Raw genomic sequence first — 21,836 nt, forward strand, 5'->3', positions numbered from 1 at the left:
TCCAGGAGGACTTCAGAATAGAATAGAATAGAATTTTATTGGCCAAGTGTGATTGGACACACAAGGAATTTGTCTTGGTGCATATGCTCTCAGTGTACATAAAAGAAAAGATACGTTCATCAAGGTACAACATTTACAACACAATTGATGGTCAATATATCAATATAAATCATAAGGATTGCCAGCAACAAGTTATAGTCATACAGTCATAAGTGGAAAGAGATGGGTGATGGGAACTATGAAACGATTAATAGTAGTGCAGATTCAGTAAATAGTCTGACAGTGTTGATGGAATTATTTGTTTAGCAGAGTGATGGCCTTCGGGAAAAAACTGTTCTTGTGTCTAGTTGTTCTGGTGTGCAGTGCTCTATAGCGTCGTTTTGAGGGTAGGAGTTGAAACAGTTTATGTCCAGGATGCGAGGGATCTGCAAATATTTTCACGGCCCTCTTCTTGATTCGTGCAGTATACAGGTCCTCAATGGAAGGCAGGTTGGTAGCAATTATAGAATAGAATAGAATTTTATTGGCCAAGTGTGATTGGACACACAAGGAATTTGTCTTGGTGCATATGCTCTCAGTGTACATAAAAGAAAAGATACGTTCATCAAGGTACAACATTTACAACACAATTGATGATCAATATATCAATATAAATCATAAGGATTGCCAGCAACAAGTTATAGTCATACAGTCATAAGTGGAAAGAGATTGGTGATGGGAACTATGAAACGATTAATAGTAGTGCAGATTCAGTAAATAGTCTGACAGTGTTGAGGGAATTATTTGTTTAGATTTAATAATCATCTTGTCATTCTCGTGTCACCACATTAGAGAACCTGATCCAAGCTTCCCGTGAAGATTTACTCTGTGAAGGTCTTTGCGGTGAACAATTTTTTTTGTTTTTGTTTACAGTTATACCCCGCCCTTCTCCGAAGACTCAGGGCGGCTTACAATGTATAAGGCAATAGTCTCATTCTATTTGTATTTTTTTTTTTACAAAGTCAACTTATTGCCCCCCCAACAATCTGGGTCCTCATTTTACCTACCTTATAAAGGGTGGAAGGCTGAGTCAACCTTGGGCCGGGCTCGAACCTGCAGTAATTGCAGGCTTTGTGTTCTAATAACAGGCTTCTCTATTGCCTGAGCTATCCCGGCCCCTTTTTTAAAAAAGTCTATGATCTGTTCTGCATTTCACTTTCTTCCTCCTCCTTTTCCGTCTCTGTAGGCACCTGACAAAAGCTCTAGTTGGTTTGTTCTTTCCTTCTCGATGGGATGGCTCTTCATCCTGCGCAGTTGCGTGCTGGAGAGAATGAAGACCTCTGACGTTTCTACCAAGGTTTCTTAGAGCTGCCGGAAGAGGACCAGTGAAGATGTTGGCAAAGCTTTCTATGCTTGTGCTGGTTTTGTTCTCCAGGAGTGTCTTCCTTTCTTTAGGTGACCACAACTTTTTAAGGAAAGAAATTAAAATAGAAGGAGACCTGGTGCTGGGAGGTCTCTTCCCAATCAAGGAGAAGGGCACTGGTGCCGAAGAATGTGGAAGAATCAACGAAGACCGAGGCATCCAGAGGTTGGAGGCCATGCTGTTTGCCATCAATGAGATCAACAGAGACAGCCATTTGCTTCCAGGGATTAAGCTTGGCGTTCACATTTTGGATACTTGCTCACGAGACACCTATGCTTTGGAACAGTCCCTGGAGTTCGTCAGGGCTTCTTTGACTAAAGTGGATGAAGCAGAATACATGTGTCCTGATGGCTCATATGCAGTTCAGGAAAACACCCCGTTACTCATCGCGGGGGTCATCGGAGGATCTTACAGCAGTGTTTCCATACAGGTGAGCAGATCCCTCCATAAAAATAATCTAGCATGTCCGTGATCATTCACCCGTTTCAGGGAATAACTAAGTATCTTCCAATGAAATCAGGACAGGTGCAGTTGGGTTGTGCAGACACAGTTTAAGGCAAAGGAATTGGAGGGGATGGTAGCCACTAAATGTTTCTCATGATAATCTCAGTATCATCTACGAGAAAGTAGGACATTTCTAAACGTTGGATCAGAATAATGCTTCCTTCAGGTCAGCCGTTTCAAAATCTGAATGTGTTCTCCAAGATCTCAAAATCTCAAAATAATGATTAACATTATTTAACGGGAGATCCTGGAGATCAAACTTGGGACCTTCCAAAATTTAAACATGAAAGGAGATGACCTCCAAAACTTTGATTTCTGCTCTTAGCCTTCTTCAGGCCAAGAATGCTTGAAGGAAACAAGGTCTCAGATGGAGACTTACCAAAAGTAATTCTCCAGCTGAAGTAGTTATTCTTTTTGGCTCATTGGCCATCTGCCAACACCTCCTTCAGTCAAAGAGCCAGAAGAAATGGCTGGGTGATAACAACTCCTCAGCTGAAAGTGCCGATACAATCAGGATAATAAGGATTATCGGCCCCTCGTCTCATGGCTCTGTTTGCTGATGACATCACAAGTTTCTTCAAGCTTTTATCTTCCTGGAGGGTTTTAATAACCAATCATGAATATTCAAATCGCTTTTGCAGTGTGATTTTCAAGATGGATATGGCAGGAGGTAACTTTAAACAGTCATCGCTTCGGGTTTTTTTTCCAGGATATTTTTGTCTCTGTTATTTCCCTCCAGGCAGAAATGTGAGAGAATCAGTTATACAGGAATAAAATCTTATTATATCCTAGTGATGCAATTAAAAGATTTAACTCTCGCATTTGTAGAAATGCAGATACACTCATTTAAATATTTGACATCTGAGTCCAAACAGAGTATACTCTAATAGTTCATTGAGCAATCATTGATTGACTGTAATCAATAATTTGCATTGCAGCAAAGGAATATCTAATTCTCAAAGTTTAATGGTTGGATTTGTACAAGATGGTAAACTAATTTATGGTTTCTGAATACCATATGGGTACATTTAATTCTATCTGCTCTCCCCTTTGCTGCCACTGAGAAAAAAAATACAATAAATAGAAATTTTATAAGAAGAAAGGACATGGTTATGAATTATATTTGATAATAAAACAAAGTCTTCTGCTTTGTTGCTTTGTTAACAAGCCAGTCTAAAACCTGTATTTGATTTCTGATTGCTACCCAGTCATTCTTTCTTCTCAAATGGGAATGTCACTCATCTCTCTTCAATTCTAAATCTGAAATTTTGTAGGGAGGGAGGGAGGAAAGAAGGAAGGAAGGAAGGAAGGAAGGAAGGAAGGAAGGAAGGAAGGAAGGAAGGAGGGAGGGAGGGAAGGAGGGAAGGAGGGAAGGAGGGAAGGAGGGAAGGAGGAAAGAAAGAAAAAAGGAGAGAGGGGGGAGGAAGGAAGGAAGGAGGGAAGAAAAAAGGAGGAAGGGAAGGAGGAAGGGAAGGTGGAAAGAAGGAAGAAAAAAGGAGAGAGGAAGGAAGGAAGGAAGGAAGGAAGGAAGGAAGGAAGGAAGGAAGGAAGGAAGGAATCCAAGGATCATCATATTAGATGCCCCCAGAGTCATCTAGAAGAGTCCAGATCATTCACCAAATTCTGGATCCACTCCTGGGAAAGTGAGTGGACCTTCTCCGCATCCTAATGTCCTTTGTCTTTTTCCAGGTCGCCAATTTGCTCCGGCTCTTCCAGATTCCTCAGATCAGTTATGCCTCCACCAGTGCCAAGCTCAGTGACAAATCCCGGTACGACTACTTTGCCAGGACGGTGCCTCCTGACTTCTACCAAGCCAAAGCCATGGCTGAGATCCTGCGCTTCTTCAACTGGACGTACGTGTCCACGGTGGCCTCAGAAGGAGACTATGGAGAAACAGGGATCGAAGCCTTCGAACAAGAAGCCCGGCTGAGGAACATCTGCATTGCCACCTCCGAGAAAGTCGGCCGGTCCAACATCCGAAAGTCCTACGACAGCGTCATTAGAGAACTTCTCCAGAAACCCAATGCCAGAGTGGTGGTCTTGTTCATGCGTAGCGATGATTCTCGGGAGCTCATCGCCGCGGCCAACCGGTTCAACGTCTCCTTTACCTGGGTGGCCAGTGACGGCTGGGGGGCCCAGGAGAGCGTGGTCAAGGGCAACGAACACGTGGCCAACGGGGCCATCACTCTAGAGCTTGCTTCCCATCCGGTCAAAGAGTTTGACCGATACTTCCAGAGCCTCACCCCTTATACCAACCATCGCAATCCCTGGTTTAAGGACTTCTGGGAGCAGAAATTCCAGTGTAGCCTTCAGAATAAGAAAACCCACAAAAAGGTGTGTGACAAGCACTTGTCGATCAACAGTTCCAACTACGAGCAAGAGTCCAAGATCATGTTTGTCGTCAACGCAGTGTATGCCATGGCCCACGCCTTGCACAAAATGCAGAGGACAATGTGTCCGAACACAACCAAGCTCTGTGACGGCATGAAGCACCTGGACGGCAAGAAGCTGTACAAAGACTACTTACTCAAAGTCAACTTTACAGGTAAACGGTCAGCCTCTTCTGATGCTTTCCCTAGAACAGGGCTTTCCAACCTTGGTCCCTTTAAGACTTGTGGGCTTCAACTCCCAGCTTTGCTGGCTGAGGGACTCTGGGAGTTGAAGTCCACAAGTCTTAAAGGGACCAAGGTTGGAGACCCCTGCCCTAGAAAATGGTGATGGTTTATTCTAATTTATTTAGCCTCTTCTTTGTCTTCAGACCTCTTGTTCAAGCAGGGTTCGAGGCGGGGGTGAAATCCAGCAGGTTCTGACAGGTTCTGGAGAACCAGGAGGGGAAATTTTGAGTAGTTCAGAGAACCGGCAAATACCACCTCTGGCTGGCCCCAGAGTGGAGTGGGAATGGAGATTTTGCAATATCCTTCCCCTGGAGTGGGAAAATTTTGCAGTATCCTTCCCCTGGAGTGGAGAGGGAATGGAGATTTTGCAGTATCGTTCCCTGCCACGCCCACAAAGCCACACCCACAGAACCGGTAGTGAGCCAGCGCTGTCCGAAGATGTCTCCGTGGTCATGTGGCCAGCATGACTCAATGCCAAAGGCGCACGGAACATTGTTCCCTTCCCACCAAAGGGGGTCCCTATTTTTCTTCTTGCATTTTTTACATGTTTTCAAACTGCTAGGTTGGCAGAAGCTGGGACAAGTCACAGGAGCTCACCCCGTTAGTCAGCAGCACTAGGGATTCAAACTGCTGAACTGCTAACCTTTCAATCGACAAGCTCAGCCACTGAACCTGAGATATATATAAGATATATATATATTATCTGGAGGCAAGGGAGGACTTAACAGAACTAGATAAAGCCAACAGCTTCTGTTGATTAAATTACCAAGGCAAACAACTGCAAATGCCTTTTCGTTCTATTTTGAGGCCTGGCAGTATAAATCAAGAGGTAGCCAGCAGTTCCACTGAAATCCAAGAAAATGTCAGGAAAACAAACACAGATGTCGCTTCGGAGGGAAGCAGGCAGGATTAGAAGAGACAGGTAGATCGGGGAGCCATTTAAGAGACGGTGCCAGATGGATTCTTTTTTGGTCTCTCTATGTAGGAAGAGTTTGTTTTCTAGAGAAGTTAGCCAAGGGAGAGAAAGTTAAGCAATCAAAGAAAGCCAGATCCAGATAACAAGAATAACAGCATAGCAAGAGTTGGAAGGGACCTTGGAGGTCTTCTAGTCCAACCCCCTGCTCAGGCAGGAGACCCTCTACCATTCCAGACAAGTGGCTGTCCAGGCCAGGGGTGAAGTGTACAATTTGTTACTACTGGTTCTGTGGGCGTGGCTTGGGGGGGTAATGTGACTGGGTGGGTATGGCCAACTTTTTTTTTTAACTTTTAAAAGCATTTTTTCTACAACCTCTTCAGCCGAAGAGCTCGTAGAAAAATGCTTTTACAAGCCTGTGATGATCAGGCAACTCAGCTGGGATCGCCGGAGGAAAGAAAGCTTTTAAAGGGTTCTGATGATCCCAGCTGAGTTGCCTGATCGCCAGAACCTTTTAAAAGCTTTTTTTTTTACAACCTCTTCGGCCGAAGAAAAAATGCTTTTAAAAGTTAAAAAAAAAAAACAACCTCTGATGATCGCATGGCTCAGCTGGGGCAGGGATTCTCCGAACCATCCACCACCATTGCTACCAGATCAGGTGATCCGGTCCAAACCGTGAGCACTTCATCCCTGGTCCAGGCTCTTCTTAAAAACCTCCCACAACTTCTGAAGGCAAAGCTGTTCCACTGATTGTTCTCATTGTCAGGAAATTTCTCCTTAATTCTAGCCTGCTTCTCTCCTTGATTTTCCAGACGTACAAACATTTACAATACAGCAAACAGCACCAAACAGCTAAAATAACAAACATCACCACGAACCACCAGTAGCCATTAAAAACACTACTAAAAATAAAAGTTATGGGTTAAGAAATGAAATTTGCACGTAGAAAAAGCCGCACGTGAACCAGCGCAGTTTGTATTTTTAGCTACCCTTCCAAGGGATTTGGCTTTAGTAACCACAAAACAGGAAGCTGCTTTCCTATATAGTGGGAGCATTTTAACAGCTACTTGCCTTCTCATTCTAGGAATGAAATAAGGGCTTTATGAAGGCACCAGTTTCTCCGAGCTATTTATTGTTTCCAATGTGCCCATTCTAGATGGGGTGACATTTTGTCCCAAAAGCAAGGAGCATTTTGCTAAGAGAGTCAGAAAAAACTGGGCACGGATTGGCTTCCTTTAAAATGGCCGTTGTTTGGCACCAAGATGCCAGTCAAGAGTGTTTCCAAGAGCTTTCTCAAGGAAGACGGAAGGAGGGCTCTATTGTAAAATACGGTGACTCTGTTTCCTTGGACAAAAGTGAATGGCAAACCTGAAAAAGAGCAACTCTGGAAAAAATGTCCATAAGGGCTAAAAATGGGATGCGGTGGCTCAGTGGCTAGGATGCTGTGCTTGCGGATTAACAGGTCGGCAGTTCAGCGGTTCGAATCCCTAGTGCTGCCTTGTAACGGGGTGAGCTCCCATTCCCTTTCCCAGCTTCTGCCAACCTCGCAGTTCGAAAGCATGTAAAAAATAATGCAAATAGAAAAATAGGGACCACCTTTGGTGGGAAGGGAACAACGTTCCATGCTCCTTTGGCATTGAGTCATGCCGGCCACATGACCACGGAGACGTCTTCGGACAGCGCTGGCTCTTCGGCTTTGAAACGGAGATGAGCACCGCCCCTTAGAGTGGGGAACGAGTAGCACATATGTGCGAGGGGAACCTTTACCTTGACCTTAAGGGCTAAAAATATTTATGCTTTTTTTTATTCGGAACTTTTTATTTTATTTATAACTTTGCTTGACAAAGGAATATACAAAAGCGTAGCCCCCCAAAAAAGTATTAAATTAAATAAATTTAAAGGGCAGCTTTCTGAAATAAAAGCCTGTCCTTCATAGTAAAGGACCCGTGGCGACAATATTTTAAAGTGGAAGCTGACTGTGAAAATGATCATTTTTATCCAGATCAAAATGTTTCTTGAAAGAAAGTCCTTCAACAAGAGCATATAGTTTTATATTTGGAGCAGGGCTGTGTGATCTTAGCCTACAGGGCAGGGGTGAAATCCAGCAGGTTCTGACAGGTTCTGGAGAACCAGTAGCGGAAATTTTGAGTAGTTTGGAGAACCCGGCAAATACCACCTCTGGCTGGCCCCAGGAGTGGGATGGGAATGGAGATTTTGCAGTATCCTTCCCCTGCCATGTCCACCAAGCCACGCCCACAGAACCGGTAGTAAAAAAAATTGGATTTTACCACTGCTACAGGGTCCATAACTCTGATATTTGGTCATACTAGCTGGGACTTAGGGAAGATGTAGTCCCTAACATAGAAAAACCTGGCCTACGTCTGGATTACAATCAGCCATCGAAGTCCCTGGATGATTTGAGACCCATTCTCAACCTGACCAACCTCACAAGGTTTCATAAATTATTAAAACACACACACACACACACACACATATCCCACCTTAATTCTTTGCAGGAAAGACAAAATGGAAATAATATTCGAATCCATTTCAAAATAGAAATAAGCCAACAAAAATTCACCTTCTGCATCCCATAGCAATGCATAATCCACATTTGAAGCCCTTGTTAGACTGATTTGTTTCTTGAGTCACAACATTTGGGAGTTTAAAGGAGTGGGGGGAGGAGAACTGGGTCTCCGCATCCACATCTCATAACCTGGCAGAACGCATATTGTTTACTCTTCCACAAGAATTGTTCCGTAAAGCAGGTTAAGCGAGGAAGTTCTTGTGGAAATTAATTTGCACAACAGGATTCAACGGCTGAGTTCCGCTATCGCGTGAATTGGGGTTTTGTACTGGGAACTATTTTTGTTCTCCTGAAATCAGCCACTTTACTTCAATAGCTCTTTTTTTTAAAAAAGAAAAAAGAAAAAGTTGGCTGGGGCCTATTTTCCATCTTGATCTCTATCCATTCCCCTCTTTTCAAGAAGAAAGGAAAAAGAGGGTGGGATTTTGCTGAACTTCCAGTAAAGTGAGGGGGGGGAAAACCCTACACAGATCTTGAGAGTCCATTTCCATGGTAACCACTCCATTCAGGTAAGAAAGTAAATAGGGTCGTTGGCCTGCAGCACAGATTCTCCCCAGACAAACTCACAACAGCCCCCCCCCCCATGTCCCCACCTTCTGTGCCACAGAGACCAGCTGAGAATTGCAGCTGAATAAAATCTTTTCTTTTCCCCCGGATGTTGTTGTAGTCCCTTGAAGTATGCCAGATGGAGCCTGGCTTCAAAATATACGCTGGAGTTGTCTTATGGCAGCTCACTGTAAATCCTGCCTTTATTTTGTGCAAATCAAGGTGTGTACACAATGCTCTTGCCTTCTCAGGGGCTGCCCCAAAGAAGAGGGAGTCAAGCTATTCTCCAAAGCACCTGAGGGAAGGACAAGAAGCAATGGGTGGAAACCCATCAAGGAGAGAAGCAACTTAGAACTAAGGAGAAATTTCCTGACAGCTAGAACAATTAATCGGTGGAACAGCTTGCCTCCAGAAGTTGTGAATGCTCCAACACTGGAAATTTTTAAGAAAATGTTGGATAACCACTTGTCTGAAATATAATCTTATATTTATAATTATATTTATAATCTTATAAATATAATTATATTTATAATCCTAAAAGCTTTATCCAAAAACTTTCTACTATTGACCTCACCCCATTCCTAAGAGGACCATAAGGGGCGTGCATAAGCGCACAAATGTGCCTACCGTTCCTGTCCTATTGTTTTTCTTTTCTTCTTCCTCTCTCTATATATGCTTATACCTCCTAATATTTACTCATATATAGGTTTATATATTATATAATCTTTTTGTATGATATTGTGACAAAAAATAAAAAAAATGGGCAGGGGGTTGGACTAGAAGACCTCCAAGGTCCCTTCCAACTCTGTTATTCTATCCTATCCTATCCTATCCTATCCTATCCTATCCTATCCTATCCCATTCCATTCCATTCCATTCTATTCTATTCTATTCTATATTTTCTTTCACTATAACAACTCTAGAATACAATAGAACAGAACAGAACAGAACAGAACAGAACAGAATAGAACAGAACAGAACAGAACAGAACAGAATAGAATAGAATAGAATAGAATAGAATTTTATTGGCCAAGTATGATTGGACACACAAGGAACTTGTCTTTGGTGCATATGCGCTCAGTGTACATAAAAGAAAAGATACGTTTGTCAAAAATCATAAGGTAGAACACTTAATGATAGTCATATGGTACAAATAAGCAATTAAATCCTATTAGGAAACAATCAATATAAATCATAAGGATACAAGCAACAAAGTTACAATCATACAGTCATAAGTGGAAGGAGATGGGTGAGGGGAACGATGAGAGGATTAATAGTCATGCAAACTTAGTGAATAGTTTGACATTGTTGAGGGAATTATTTGTTTAGCAAAGTGATGGCATTTGGGAAAAAACTGTTCCTGTGTCTAGTTGTTCTGCTGTGCAGTGCTCTATAGCGTCGTTTTGAGGATAGGAGTTGAAACAGTTTATGTCCAGGATGCGAGGGGTCTGTAAATATTTTCACAGCCCTCTTCTTGATTCATGCAGTATACAGGTCCTCAGTGGAAGGCAGGTTGGTAGCCATTGTTTTTTTCTGCAGTTCTAACAATCCTCTGAAGTCTGTGTCTGTCTTGTTGGGCTGCAGAGCCAAACCAGACAGTTATAGAGATGCAGATGACAGACTCAATCATTCCTCTGTAGAACTGGAGCAGCAGCTATGCGGTCTATGGTAAAGTTGGGTGGGAAGGCAATGATTGATCCAAAGTCATCCAACTGACTTTTACGCCTAAGAAAGAACTAGAAGTGATAGCCTCCTGGGTTCTAGATTGCTATCTTCTACATTAAGCTGGCCCTTGTTATGATGATGCATCATCTTCTGTCTCATATAGAAAGTCAAGACCACAGATAAAGTATTTTACCCTTCTGAGCTTTCTTCAGCCTCAAATGAGTGTGAAAAGTACTTAGTATGTCAGAGTGTTGTCACACTATGTGCTGAACCCTAAATCTGGGTTAAACAAACATGGAGCCCTGAAGCTGGGCATTTTTAACCAACAGGCTGGTTTCAGAAGTTTATGAAAACACATTGCATACTTTCAAGTTAGCTCAGGGCCACTCCGTCCACCATTTTTAGTGGGGTAGTCTGTTTGTAAGTACAAGTTCTGAGCTACCTACAAATTCAAGTTAAAAACAGGCTTCGGCACAGAACTTATTCTTAACCCAGGGAGTCGTTTACATAACTTTTTTAAAAAGAAGTGTTTAGCTGAAACTGTTCATTCTTTTCTTAGCATACGGTAGAATTATTTTCCATCTGATTTATTTCTTGGCACAATACCCGGCTTGTGAAGAGCTCTGCCTCCAGTTAATTCTTCAGATTAGGAACTTGCCCAAATGTGACTCTGTGAGTTAATTCAAAGCTATACAACTCTAGTTATTATTTTTTTTAAATGTCCTTGGGATTTTCCTGCAGATCGCTCTGGGAATTCTGGGTTAACAAACTAGGAAATCAGCTTGCATATTCTAGGTTTATCGATTTGGCGCAATAGCTGTCTTTTGTTCAAGATGCATCAACTTTATGTTGTTGAAAACAGCAAACTTTAAAGATTCTCAGTTGAATAGATATTTTTAAATATGGTAGAAACCATCTGAAATCAGGCCAGGTTTTTCCAAAAGAAGTTTGCAGAACCATACAAATAATGAAAGCCAGACTAGAGCCAGCAAGAAGCTCTTAGGAATAAGGCGTAAATACAAGACCATGTAAGAATGATGGCAAATGGGTGGAATGGTTAGTAGTGCCAAGGATTCCTTATGAATAATGATGGGGCTGTTGGAAAACATGCTTAGTGCATTAGGAAGCAGAGCATGCTGGACCTTGGGTCATTTCGAAAAGCATAGCAGAGATGAATCTTCTTAGAAGATAGACTGGAAACCACAAAGAAATCCCAGGATAACAGAATAACAGAGTTGGAAGGCACTTTGGAGGTCTTCTAGTCCAACCCCCTGCCCAGGCAGGAGACCCTATGCCAGTGTTGGCAAACCTTTTCTGCACTGAGTGCCGAAAAGGGAGCGCGTGCGCAGATGGGAGGAATGCTGGAAACCAGAAGAGCAGCTCCCTAGCGCACATGCATGGGAGCACAAGAACCTGGAAGAGCGACAGGTGATGGATGGCATGCCCAGAGAGATGGCTCTGTGCCACTTGCCCAGAGCAGGAGATCCTAGACCATTTCAGACGAGTGGCCATCCAGTCCCTTCTTAAAAGCTTCCAGTGATGGAGCACCCACAACTTCTGGTGGCAAGCTGTTCTGTTGTGGTCCGCCAGCAGCCTGCAGTGCTGGGCGTAGAATCAGACAGCGATGAGGCTGAGGAAGAGCATGGGCCAGTCCTGGAGGCTGGGGAGGCTGGGGAAGGCTGAGGGCTCCGAGTCAGAGGCAGAGGTGGGGCCAGGGCCATCGGGGAGTAATGTGTGGACTCCAGAATCTCCAGAGGCTGACAGTAGTGAAGCAGAGGAACAGGAGGAGCCTGTTCCTAATGCACGCATGAGAAGAGCTGCCAGAAGGCAAGAACAACTCAAGCAAAGAGGACAACTTGGGAGTAGGGCCAAGAGACGATTGGCCCCTCCCATAAGGCTTAAAATACCAGCAATGGCTCTTGGGCTCTTTGTCGGAAAACAACATTGATAGACTTGCTCCTTGTCTTGCTGCATTTATTTCTTGTCGGCATCTTCTGCTTTTGAACTTTTGCCAAGAAAAGCCTTTGGCAGTTTGCCTAATTAGACCAAGGTTGGTGATAAGACTAAAGATTTGTGTTATGAAGAATTTGCTTTGATTTAATTTGGACAACACTGAGAATGAGTTAATTCTCAGCTGTTCTAATAAAGTCTGTTTGTTTTTGAATGGATTGCGTTTAATACTACCTACTTGGTCCTGGGTCACAACATGTTCCACTGGTTAATTGTCCTCACGGTTAAGAAGTTTCTCCTTAATTCCAGGTTGCTTCTCTCCTTGATTAGTTTCCACCCATTGCTTCTTGTCTTGTCTTGTCTTGTGCTTTGGAAAATAATTTGACCCCCCTCTTCTTTGTGGCATCCCCCCTGATATTGGAAGCCTGCTCCTCCCTGGTCCTTCTCTTCACTAGACTAGCCATGCCCAGTTCCTGCGACCCTCCTTCTTATGTTTTAGCCTCCAGTCCCCTCATCATTTTTGTTGCTCTCCTCTGTACTCTTTCCAGAGTCTCAACAACTTTTTTAGAATATGGTGACCAAAATTGAATGCAGGATTTGAAGATGGATGTCACATGATCTTGATTCTATTGCTCTTCTGGATTAGACTGGGAAACTTGGGCGGGGAGAGGGAATTGGGGCTTTCTGCAATAAAACTGCAGCCAGCAGTTCTGTATCCTTGACAAGGGAATTTACCCAGGGGTGAAATGCTCCCGGTTCAGACTGGATTGGCCAATCTGGCAGCGATGGCAGTGGGTGGTTTGGAGAACCAGTAGCAAAAATCCCTTTCCCCCCTCCATGCCCAGCTGAGCCACGTGATCGTCAGAGCCTTTTTTTTTTTTACTTTTAAAAGCAATTTTTTAACAACCACTTCGGCCAAAGAGGTTGTAAAAAAAATGCTTTTAAAGGATTAAAACAAGGCTCTGATGATCCCAGCTGAGGTGCCTGATCGTCAGAGGCCTATTTTTTTTTTTTACTTTTAAAAGCATTTTTTAAAAAGTAAAAAAGCTGAAGCCTGCTAGCAAAAAATGGGGGGTTTAGACAAAAAATGGGGGGGAGGGTTTGTTAGAGAGAGAGAGACTGGGGGAGAGAGAGAGAGAGAGAGAGAGAAAGGAGGCAGGGAAGGAAGGAAGGAAGGAAGGAAGGAAGGAAGGAAGGAAGGAAGGAAGGAAGGAAGGAAGAGAGGAAAGAAGGAGAGGAAGGAAGGAGTACAAACCTGGTACTAGACGCAGCTTCAGAGGACAATCCAGGGCTGGAAGGGACCCGCAGGTCATCTAGTCCAACCCTGCTCCAGCAGGACATTGTTAGTGAGTTTCTGTCTTTTGATCCCCCAGTCACATGGTTACATAGCCACGCCCACCCAGTCACATGAACACCCCCCCACCAAGCCACGCTCACCAAGCCACGCACACCAAACCAGTAGGAAAGAAATTTAGATGTCACTACTAAATTTACCAGGATATATTCATGAAGTTTCATGACCAGCTCCATTCACTTTGGGCAATCTACAAGATGCCAAGGCAGTTTCTCTGTCTCGTATAATTGGGATGCAATTTGATTTCGTGGGAAAAGAAATGGGGGGAAAAAATCTGCCTTTCACGCACACAATTTTTCCTATTTTTCAACTCTCCACGGAGATGTAAAGACATCATTCAAACCACAGAGTGTTAAAGAGCATTAAAAAGATTTAAAGTGATCTAGTCTACCTGAATTAAAAAAAAAAAGTCGATGCGTTTAGGAGCCTCAGTGGAATCTGTGGTTGACTTTCTTTGAAAAATATGGTAATTTACTCTGAAGTAAAGCTAAAACACAATTGATTTTGAAAAGAAGCCTACCGGTATGTTTGACTTTTTATTATTATAGACTAGAGGGAAAAAAAGAAGGAAAGAAAACAATTTTCTTCTTTCGTTTTCTCTACACAGACACATATCTCTGCAGACATCAGATATCAGTCACAAACCAAAACGTGCGAGCCATAAATATTGTGTGTACGTTTCTATCTACATTAAACCTTACAACTAAAATACATTCAACAGTAGAAAAAGTTGGAAATTTAAAAGATAAAATCAGGATTTTTACATGGTTTCCTCCAAATAGAAATTCTAGAAATAAAATACAGGGCAGCTGTGTGTGTATTTGTGTATGTGAGTGTGTGTAGGGTTTTCTCCATATCCTTATATAACTGACAGCCATTATTTTTCTCCCAATCATAACAATGTGCAGCATTCATTTCCATCGTCCCCCACCTCATTTCCAGACCATGGATGCCAGTTATTATGTTTTTTTAAAGCCAGATAGAATGGGGCTGCGTCACTCTTAAACAAGCCCAGGGAAGCAGAACAGGGAATCTGAGGTGAGGATTTTTATTTTATTTTTTTGTAGCCATAAAATAAGCAGGCACATAATTTGATTCTGCAGGGGGAAAAATATGAAGGGAGGGAATCCTGAACCCAGCTAATGTTGTTATTTTTAACTCTCTCATCATATCAACCAACTAGGCTTCAGGAAAGGGCTGTTATATCTACAGCATTTCCTCTCAGATAAGGTCCTTTGGTGGGTGACTAAATGGAAAAGGAAAAATAATCAAAATCTATCTCTATCTATCTGTATCCATTTATCATCTATCATCTCTCTATATCTATCTATCATCTCTGTGTCCATCTACCTATCTATCTAGACTATCTATCCATCCATCCATCCATCCATCCATCCATCCATCCATCCATCCATCCATTAAAGATGCTACTACTGTAGCCCCCTTGGTGAAATGTTCTCTATTAGTTCTGATGTTTTCTGTTCTATTCCAATAAACTGTTCTGTCCTGTCCTGCAGAGGTGGGATTCAGCTGGTTCTGACCAGTTCTGGAGAACCGGAAGTGGAAATTTTGAGTAGCTCGGAGAATCAGTAGTAAAAATTCTGACTGGGGCCGCCCCCATCTATTCTCTGCTTCCCAAGACCCAGCTGATTGGGAGGAAATGGGGATTTTACAGTACCCTTTCCCTGGAGTGGGGTGGGAATGGAGATTTACAGTATCCTTTTCCTGCCACACCCACCAAGCCACATCCACAGGACCGGTAGTAAAAAATTTGAAACCCACCACTGCTGTCCTGTCCTGTCCTATCCTGTCCTGTCTGGTCCGGTCCGGTTTTATTCTATTCTATTCTATTCCATTCCATTCCATTCCATTTTTCTATTCTATTCTATTCTATTCTATTCTATTCTATTCTATTCTATTCTATTCTATTCTATTCCCTCTCTCTCTCTCTCTCTCTCTCTCTCTCTCTCTCTCTCTCTCTCTCTATCTATTTTATAATTATCCATCTGTCCATCCATCCATGCATCCATACATCTATCTATCTATCTGGCTATTTAGCTGCTTAGATAGCTAATTAGCTATCATTCCTCGATTTGACACCTTGAGTTTTGTCGTTGGGTATCTGGCTTCCAGTCTAGAAGCTGAAGCAACGAGAGGTCAGGGTGGGGCTAACCATTGCTGATGCATAGGGCTGTCTATCTAGGGTCATCGAAACTTGAACGGGGCTTCCACCACACGGATAGGGCAGCCTTCTTGATGATTTTGACCGAATCCTGGGTTGGGGCATCTGTTGTGGCATCAGCACTTTCTCCTTCAGCCTCTTACCAGAAACATCAGCAGCACCATGGACAGCTCCCTTTGCATTCAGATTGCTAGGAAGCAGGCAGAGAGAGACACAGAGAGTCAGAGAGAGACACAGAGAGAGAGAGATTATACACACATAGGGCACAGTGGAAGTAGAACCCCTTGCAGGTCTTAGTAGGTTCTGGGCAGCTTCTTATCTTCTTTCCTCATCCTCGTGTTTGATCAAAGCCTGCTCTGTGTTGGAGAAGATCCACCACAGTGCAGGACCATCATCTTCCTCTCCCCTTTCCCTGGGCCATCTCTATTGCCATTGCCTGAGCTAGACAAGCACCTCAGCAAGCATCTAAAAAGTTTTCCCTCCTACTTATGCTAGAAATAGCCCAGCCACACCCCACTGCAGCGTACCATCCTAGGAGGGAGTGAAACTGCAAACAATATTAGTGAAGAATATACAAATATAGTCACAGTGAAGCGGAGCAGAATTGTAGTTGTATTTTGATTTATCTCTGTGACCATAAACTTAGTTGGAACCTTTGCTTGAAAATCCTTTCTTCCAAATCAGCATTAAATAGGGGGAAAGGATCCAGTTTTAAAATACTGTTAATGATTTCGGTTCAATTTTCTTAATTGGTCCTGGAGGGAGAGAAGGGGGCCTTGTGTGTGTGTGAATTGTCCGATTGATTTGAAGGAACCTAGTTAAATTTCATCATCTGATTGGCAATTTGATTCCATTTGGGGTTCATCAGACCTCTCGACTGAAGCTTCACACAGCTCTATAAGCAAGCAATAAAACTACACTAGAAATGAACTTTTAAGGATGAAAATGTGTAGTCAGTTTCCTTAGAGTAAGAGCTATTAAACTTATTTTCAAGAGATCTTTTGTTTTTTGCTGGGCCTCATCCTTTCCCTTTTATTTGCTGTAGGTTTTGTGGAATCGATGGTTAGAAGATTAGATACTTCCGTGAATGTTTTTCAGGCAGCTTTCCAAAGCAGCACTCAGGTGTTAAATATATTTAAATTATCTCAATCTAATCCTGAATAGGAATCAGTTTCAGGGAGCTCCATTGATCTCGTTAGCAATGTTTTATTGGCTTGACCTAAACCCCCCACTCAGATCTTTATCTTGACTCAAGCCACAGAGAAAGAGAGAGGGAGAGAGGGAGGGAGGGAGGGAGGGAGAGGGAGAGAGAGAAAAAGGGGGAGGGAGAGGGAGAAAGAGGAGAGGGAGAGAAAGGGAGAGGGAGAGTGGAAGAGAGGGAGAGAGGGAGAGAGAGAGGAAGCGAAGGAGGTAGAGAGAGGGAGAGTGGGAGAGAGGGAGAGAGAGAGAGGAAGCGAAGGAGGTAGAGAGAGGGAGAGTGGGAGAGAGGGAGAGAGAGAGGGGAAGGGAAGGAGGGAGGGAGAGGGAGAGTGGGAGAGAGGGAGAGAGACAGAGAAAGGGAGGAAGGTAGAGAGAGGGAGAGGGAGAGGGGAGAGAGAGACTACTATATCTCACAGGTGAACATAAACTGAATCAAGATGAGAAAGTATTGGCACATGTATTTGAGCAATGACATCAACATCATGAGTGGGTTGTCATTATCACTGCTGTCCTGAAGGCAGGACAAGAAACAATGGGTAGAAACTAATCAAGGAGAGAAGCAACCTAGAACTAAGGAAAAAATTTCCTGACAGTGAGAACAATTAATCAGTGGAACTACTTGCCTCCAGAAGTTGTGAGTGCTCCAACACTGGAAGGTTTTAAGAAGAGATTAGATAACCATTTGTCTGAAATGGTTCAGGATCTCCTGAGGGGGTTGGACTAGAAAACCTCCAAGGTCCTTTACAACTCTGTTGTTTCGCTTTAAATATTTACATTTCTTGCAAGTTTGAGGAGAACTGTACAACATTTTTTTAAAACCCTCCTTTATCAAGGAAATATCTTATTTCATGAAATTTTGGAAACCAGTAATGGAGTTACTGTATATGGTTGACTATTTCTTCTCCCTCAATGCCACTGGACTATTGAGGTCTTACAACAGAAATAGTCAAATGAGCTACAGAGCCTTTTATTTTAACCCGTCTATTTCCTGGACTTAATAGGAATAACTTCAGTGGTCAAATGCTTCTTTCAGCTTTGATTTCACCGAGTTGCACACCTAGAAATGTTATGAAGCAATATCGTCTTAAGGACCAGCCACCCATAGCTTAATCATCATTCTACTGTATTTAAACTATTCCCCCCTTCCATAACTCTCCAACAAATATTGAGCGTATTTGTTGCTAAAAATTGAAAGAGTCTGTTAGGCTCTGAAGTTCAAGGTGCTGCCCCAAGATTGGTGCTTTCTTCTAATTTTTGACAGGTCCATGTCAAAAATTGCAAGAAAGACAGGAAATCCTCCATCGGTATGAATGTTAAAGGCATCATTAACGCCCATTTCAGGAAAAATTGTTCGCTTCAGCCTTCTGTCGCCTTCAGTTTCTCCTTGGCTCGACCCTTCCGTATTTTAGCAATGAAAGAATTCACCGGCAGCCTTTCTCTATCATTTTCCCCCCGAGGTTTCATGATTGCTCTCGAAATGATTCAGTGGAGCAAAATATTGAGAAGTGAAATAATGGCATGCGAAGGTCTTTGGTCTCTGCCGGATTGAGGGGCGTGTCCATGTGAGAGAATCTGGACTGACACAGAATACAAAGCAGACCTGAGGAATTTACGTTGGCCGTGTCTTGTGTGTTGCGGTGGGTTTGCTGGAATGCTGGCTTGCACCAACGGTGGCCAGGTTCAGAATTGTAGCTTAAGCAACAAGGCTCAGTGGACCTTGACGGATCCCAGATGCTCAACAAGGGCAACGGAGCTCAGTATGTGGGTTAGCCCATAACAATCCAGGCATGTTGACTGTTGATATTGGAAAGTAGAGGAGGGACGTTGTGAGAAACCACATAAAAGTGCATGGAAGCAGCCATCAGGAATTGTGCTTGATTGCTCTCTCTTTCTCTTTTGATACAATGGGGAAACTAAATGTCGATGGAGATTCTCCGTCATCCAGGTCGCAGTTGAAAAAGGGGCTTTTTCCTCAAGAGGCAATTGGACTTTCTGTTTTTTTTCTTTGAAGACATTTCACTTCTCATCCAAAAAGCTTCTTCAGCTCTTGGATGAGCAGCGAAATGTCTTTGAAGAAAAACAAATAAGTCCAGTCCCCTCTTGAAGAAGCACCTTTGGGACAACAGGGGAACTATTTTTTTTTTAAAGAGTAACTTCCACAAGACTGAAATCTGCCCACTCCAAGATAAAAGATCAGTGTCTTTATGTAATGTGAAATAGAACAGAGAATCAGATATCCCCCTTCATCCTCTACTGGATGCCGGATTTTGAATTCGTCATAGAATCATCTCAAGAAGATGCAAGTTACAATAGCAACTGGATCCCAGTTGGACATGTTTTACATGTGTACCTACTGTAAGCTGCTGAAGTATCATGTCTGAATGAACTTAGGCCCCGAGATGAACCAGTCAGGAAGTCACACTTGCTGACAGATCCAGATTGAGCTGAATGTGCAGCTTAAAAACAGCTTCGTGAAATAGAATAACACAGTGATGGCTAACCTTTTCTGGACCAAGTGCCCAAAGTGGGTGCACATGCACCCAAACTCCCAAAATGCAATATGCCCTGCCCCCACACACGTGTGTGCGCCCCTCCATGTGCCCTGCCCCATGCATGTGGCCCCTGCATGTGCCCATCCCTGCACGCGTGCGCCCCCCACATGTGCCCCTTCCCCTGCACCTGCACATGCCCCTCCTCCCCCCACGCATGCGTGGCAGAGACCCAAAGAGCAGCTGCCTGGGGGAAGGCATGTGCGCATGAGTGGCGGAGCTGAACTGGGGCAACGGCTCGAGTGCCCACAGAGAGGGCCCTGTGTGTGCCATCTCTGGCACGTGTGCCATTGGTTCGCCATCACGGGAATATCACTTTGGAAAGCCCAAGCAACAGAGGAAAAAACACCAAGTATTTCGAGGGCTGCCCTGTTTATGTCCCAGTCCTCAATTGGAATATGGGGAAGGATATAAAATGGGTTTGGAGGTTTTTAAGAAAGTCCTGATATATTAAGTTCCCAGTCCTTGCAATTCAGGATCGTGCAATAAAATTAGCTTAATTCATCAAGGTAACTAGCAGATCCTACCAATTCCTGGTAGTTAAATAGTAAAGTATTATACTTTGAATAGCATTGAGTATGCTTTCCGTTCTCTGCTGCCCTCTTGCTGCAAAGAATAAGTAGGATTATCACTTCTAGAATTGTTTCATTCGTTGGTTCGTTCGTTTGTAATAATAATAATAACAGAGCTGGAAGGGACCTTGGAGGTCTTCTAGTCCAGGCAGGAAACCCTCCACCACTTCAGACAAATGGTTATCCAACATCTTCTTAAAAACTTCCAATGTTGGAGCAGTTCTGCAGACAAGTTGTTCCACGGATTTTTGTTTATGTGTATTTATGTTTGGTCAGAGACGACTTCATCACTCCTCACTCATTTCTCCCCGGCACTGATATCCTCATTTAATTGTATAACTCCATTATTTTAATTTTTTTTACTAATAAGGGGACAAAAAGTTGCGTCTGCTTCTCAGATGCCTTTGGGAAAGTCACAGGTTGAGCACGAAGGTTTCCAGTGATGTGAATTTAGGTTACCAGTTCAACATTTGCTATAAACCAATAAAAACTTAAAAGAAATACTGTAGTTTGGAGCCCCAATGCAGAACTTCGGTCGGGGTCTGAGCCAGCCCTCCAGGCAGGTCCCTCTGCAGATCTGAGGAACTTGGGAATGGCGACTCTGCTTTTCTTTCTGTCAAATTGGGAATACAGGTAGCCCTTGACTTGCAGCGGTTCATTTAGTGACCGTTCAAAGTTACAACGGCACTGGATAAAGTGACTGAGGACTCGTTTCCAGTCTTATGACCATTGCAGCATACCTGTGGCCACGTGATCAAAATTCATACGATCCCCTGACCTGACGTGACCTTCTGACAAGCCAAGTCAATGGGGGAAGCCGGATTCACTTAACAGCTGGAGCCATTCACGTAACCACTGTGGCAAGAAAGGTCATAAAACAGGACAAAGCCCACTTAACAAATGTCTCACTTAGCAACAGAAATTTTGGGCTCAATTGTGGTCGTAAGTCGAGGTAGGTAGAATTAGGTCAGAGCACCAAGCTGAGCCACACTGTTTTAAAACAGGGCCAGGTATATGAAACGCCATTCGCCCAGGGGTGAAATGCTCCCGGTTCGGACCAGATCACCTGATCTGGTAGCGATGGTGGCAGGTGGTCTGAAGAACCGGTAGCAAAAATCCCTGCCCCGCCCCCCCCACCATGCCCAGGTGAGCCACGCGATCATCAGAGGCTTTTTTTTTTACTTTTAAAAGCATTTTTTCTTTGGCTGAAAAAATGCTTTTAAAAGTAAAAAAAAAGCCTCTGATGATTGTGCTGCTCAGCTGGGATCATCACAAGCTTTTAAAGGCATTTTTTTTTTACAACCTCTTGCTTTTAAAAGGTTCTGGCGATCCCAGCTAAGTTGCCTGATCGCCAGAGCCTTTTAAAAGCATTTTTTACATCCTCTTCAAACAAAGAGGCTGTAAAAAATGCTTTTAAAAGGCTCCTCTGAGGATCCCAGCTGAGTTGCCTGGTTGTCAGAGGCTTTTTTTTTCTTTTAAGGGCAAAAAAAATGCTTTTAAAAATGGACAAAAGCCTCTCATGATCAGGCAACTCAGCTGGGATCATCAGAGGAGCCTTTTAAGAGCATTTTTTTACAGCCTCTTCGGCCAAAGAGGTTGCAGAAAAAATGCTTTTAAAAGAAAAAAAAGCCTCTGACGATCAGGCAACTCAGCTGGGATCGTCAGAGGAGCCTTTTAAAAGCATTTTTTACAGCCTCTTCGGCCAAAGAGGTTGCAGAAAAAATGCTTTTAAAAGGAAAAAAAAAGTTGGCCACACCCACCCAGTCACATTCCCACCACTACCACCCAGCCACGCCC

General features: G+C 43.3%; 1 protein-coding gene across 1 annotated transcript in view; it reads left to right on the forward strand.

The window, feature by feature from the left end:
• Window positions 1-1,343: 1,343 nt before the first annotated feature.
• The window catches only part of GRM3 (glutamate metabotropic receptor 3), a 36,372-nt gene continuing 15,879 nt past the window's right edge, over window positions 1,344-21,836 (forward strand). The window contains exons 1-2 of the mRNA XM_058190456.1: window positions 1,344-1,832; window positions 3,596-4,451. Coding sequence (XP_058046439.1) covers window positions 1,371-1,832; window positions 3,596-4,451 — 1,318 coding nt within the window. The 5' untranslated portion in view covers window positions 1,344-1,370. The remainder of the gene's footprint in view (window positions 1,833-3,595; window positions 4,452-21,836) is intronic.

Source organism: Ahaetulla prasina, chromosome 7, assembly GCF_028640845.1.
Source record: "Ahaetulla prasina isolate Xishuangbanna chromosome 7, ASM2864084v1, whole genome shotgun sequence".
Classification (NCBI taxonomy): domain Eukaryota; kingdom Metazoa; phylum Chordata; class Lepidosauria; order Squamata; family Colubridae; genus Ahaetulla; species Ahaetulla prasina.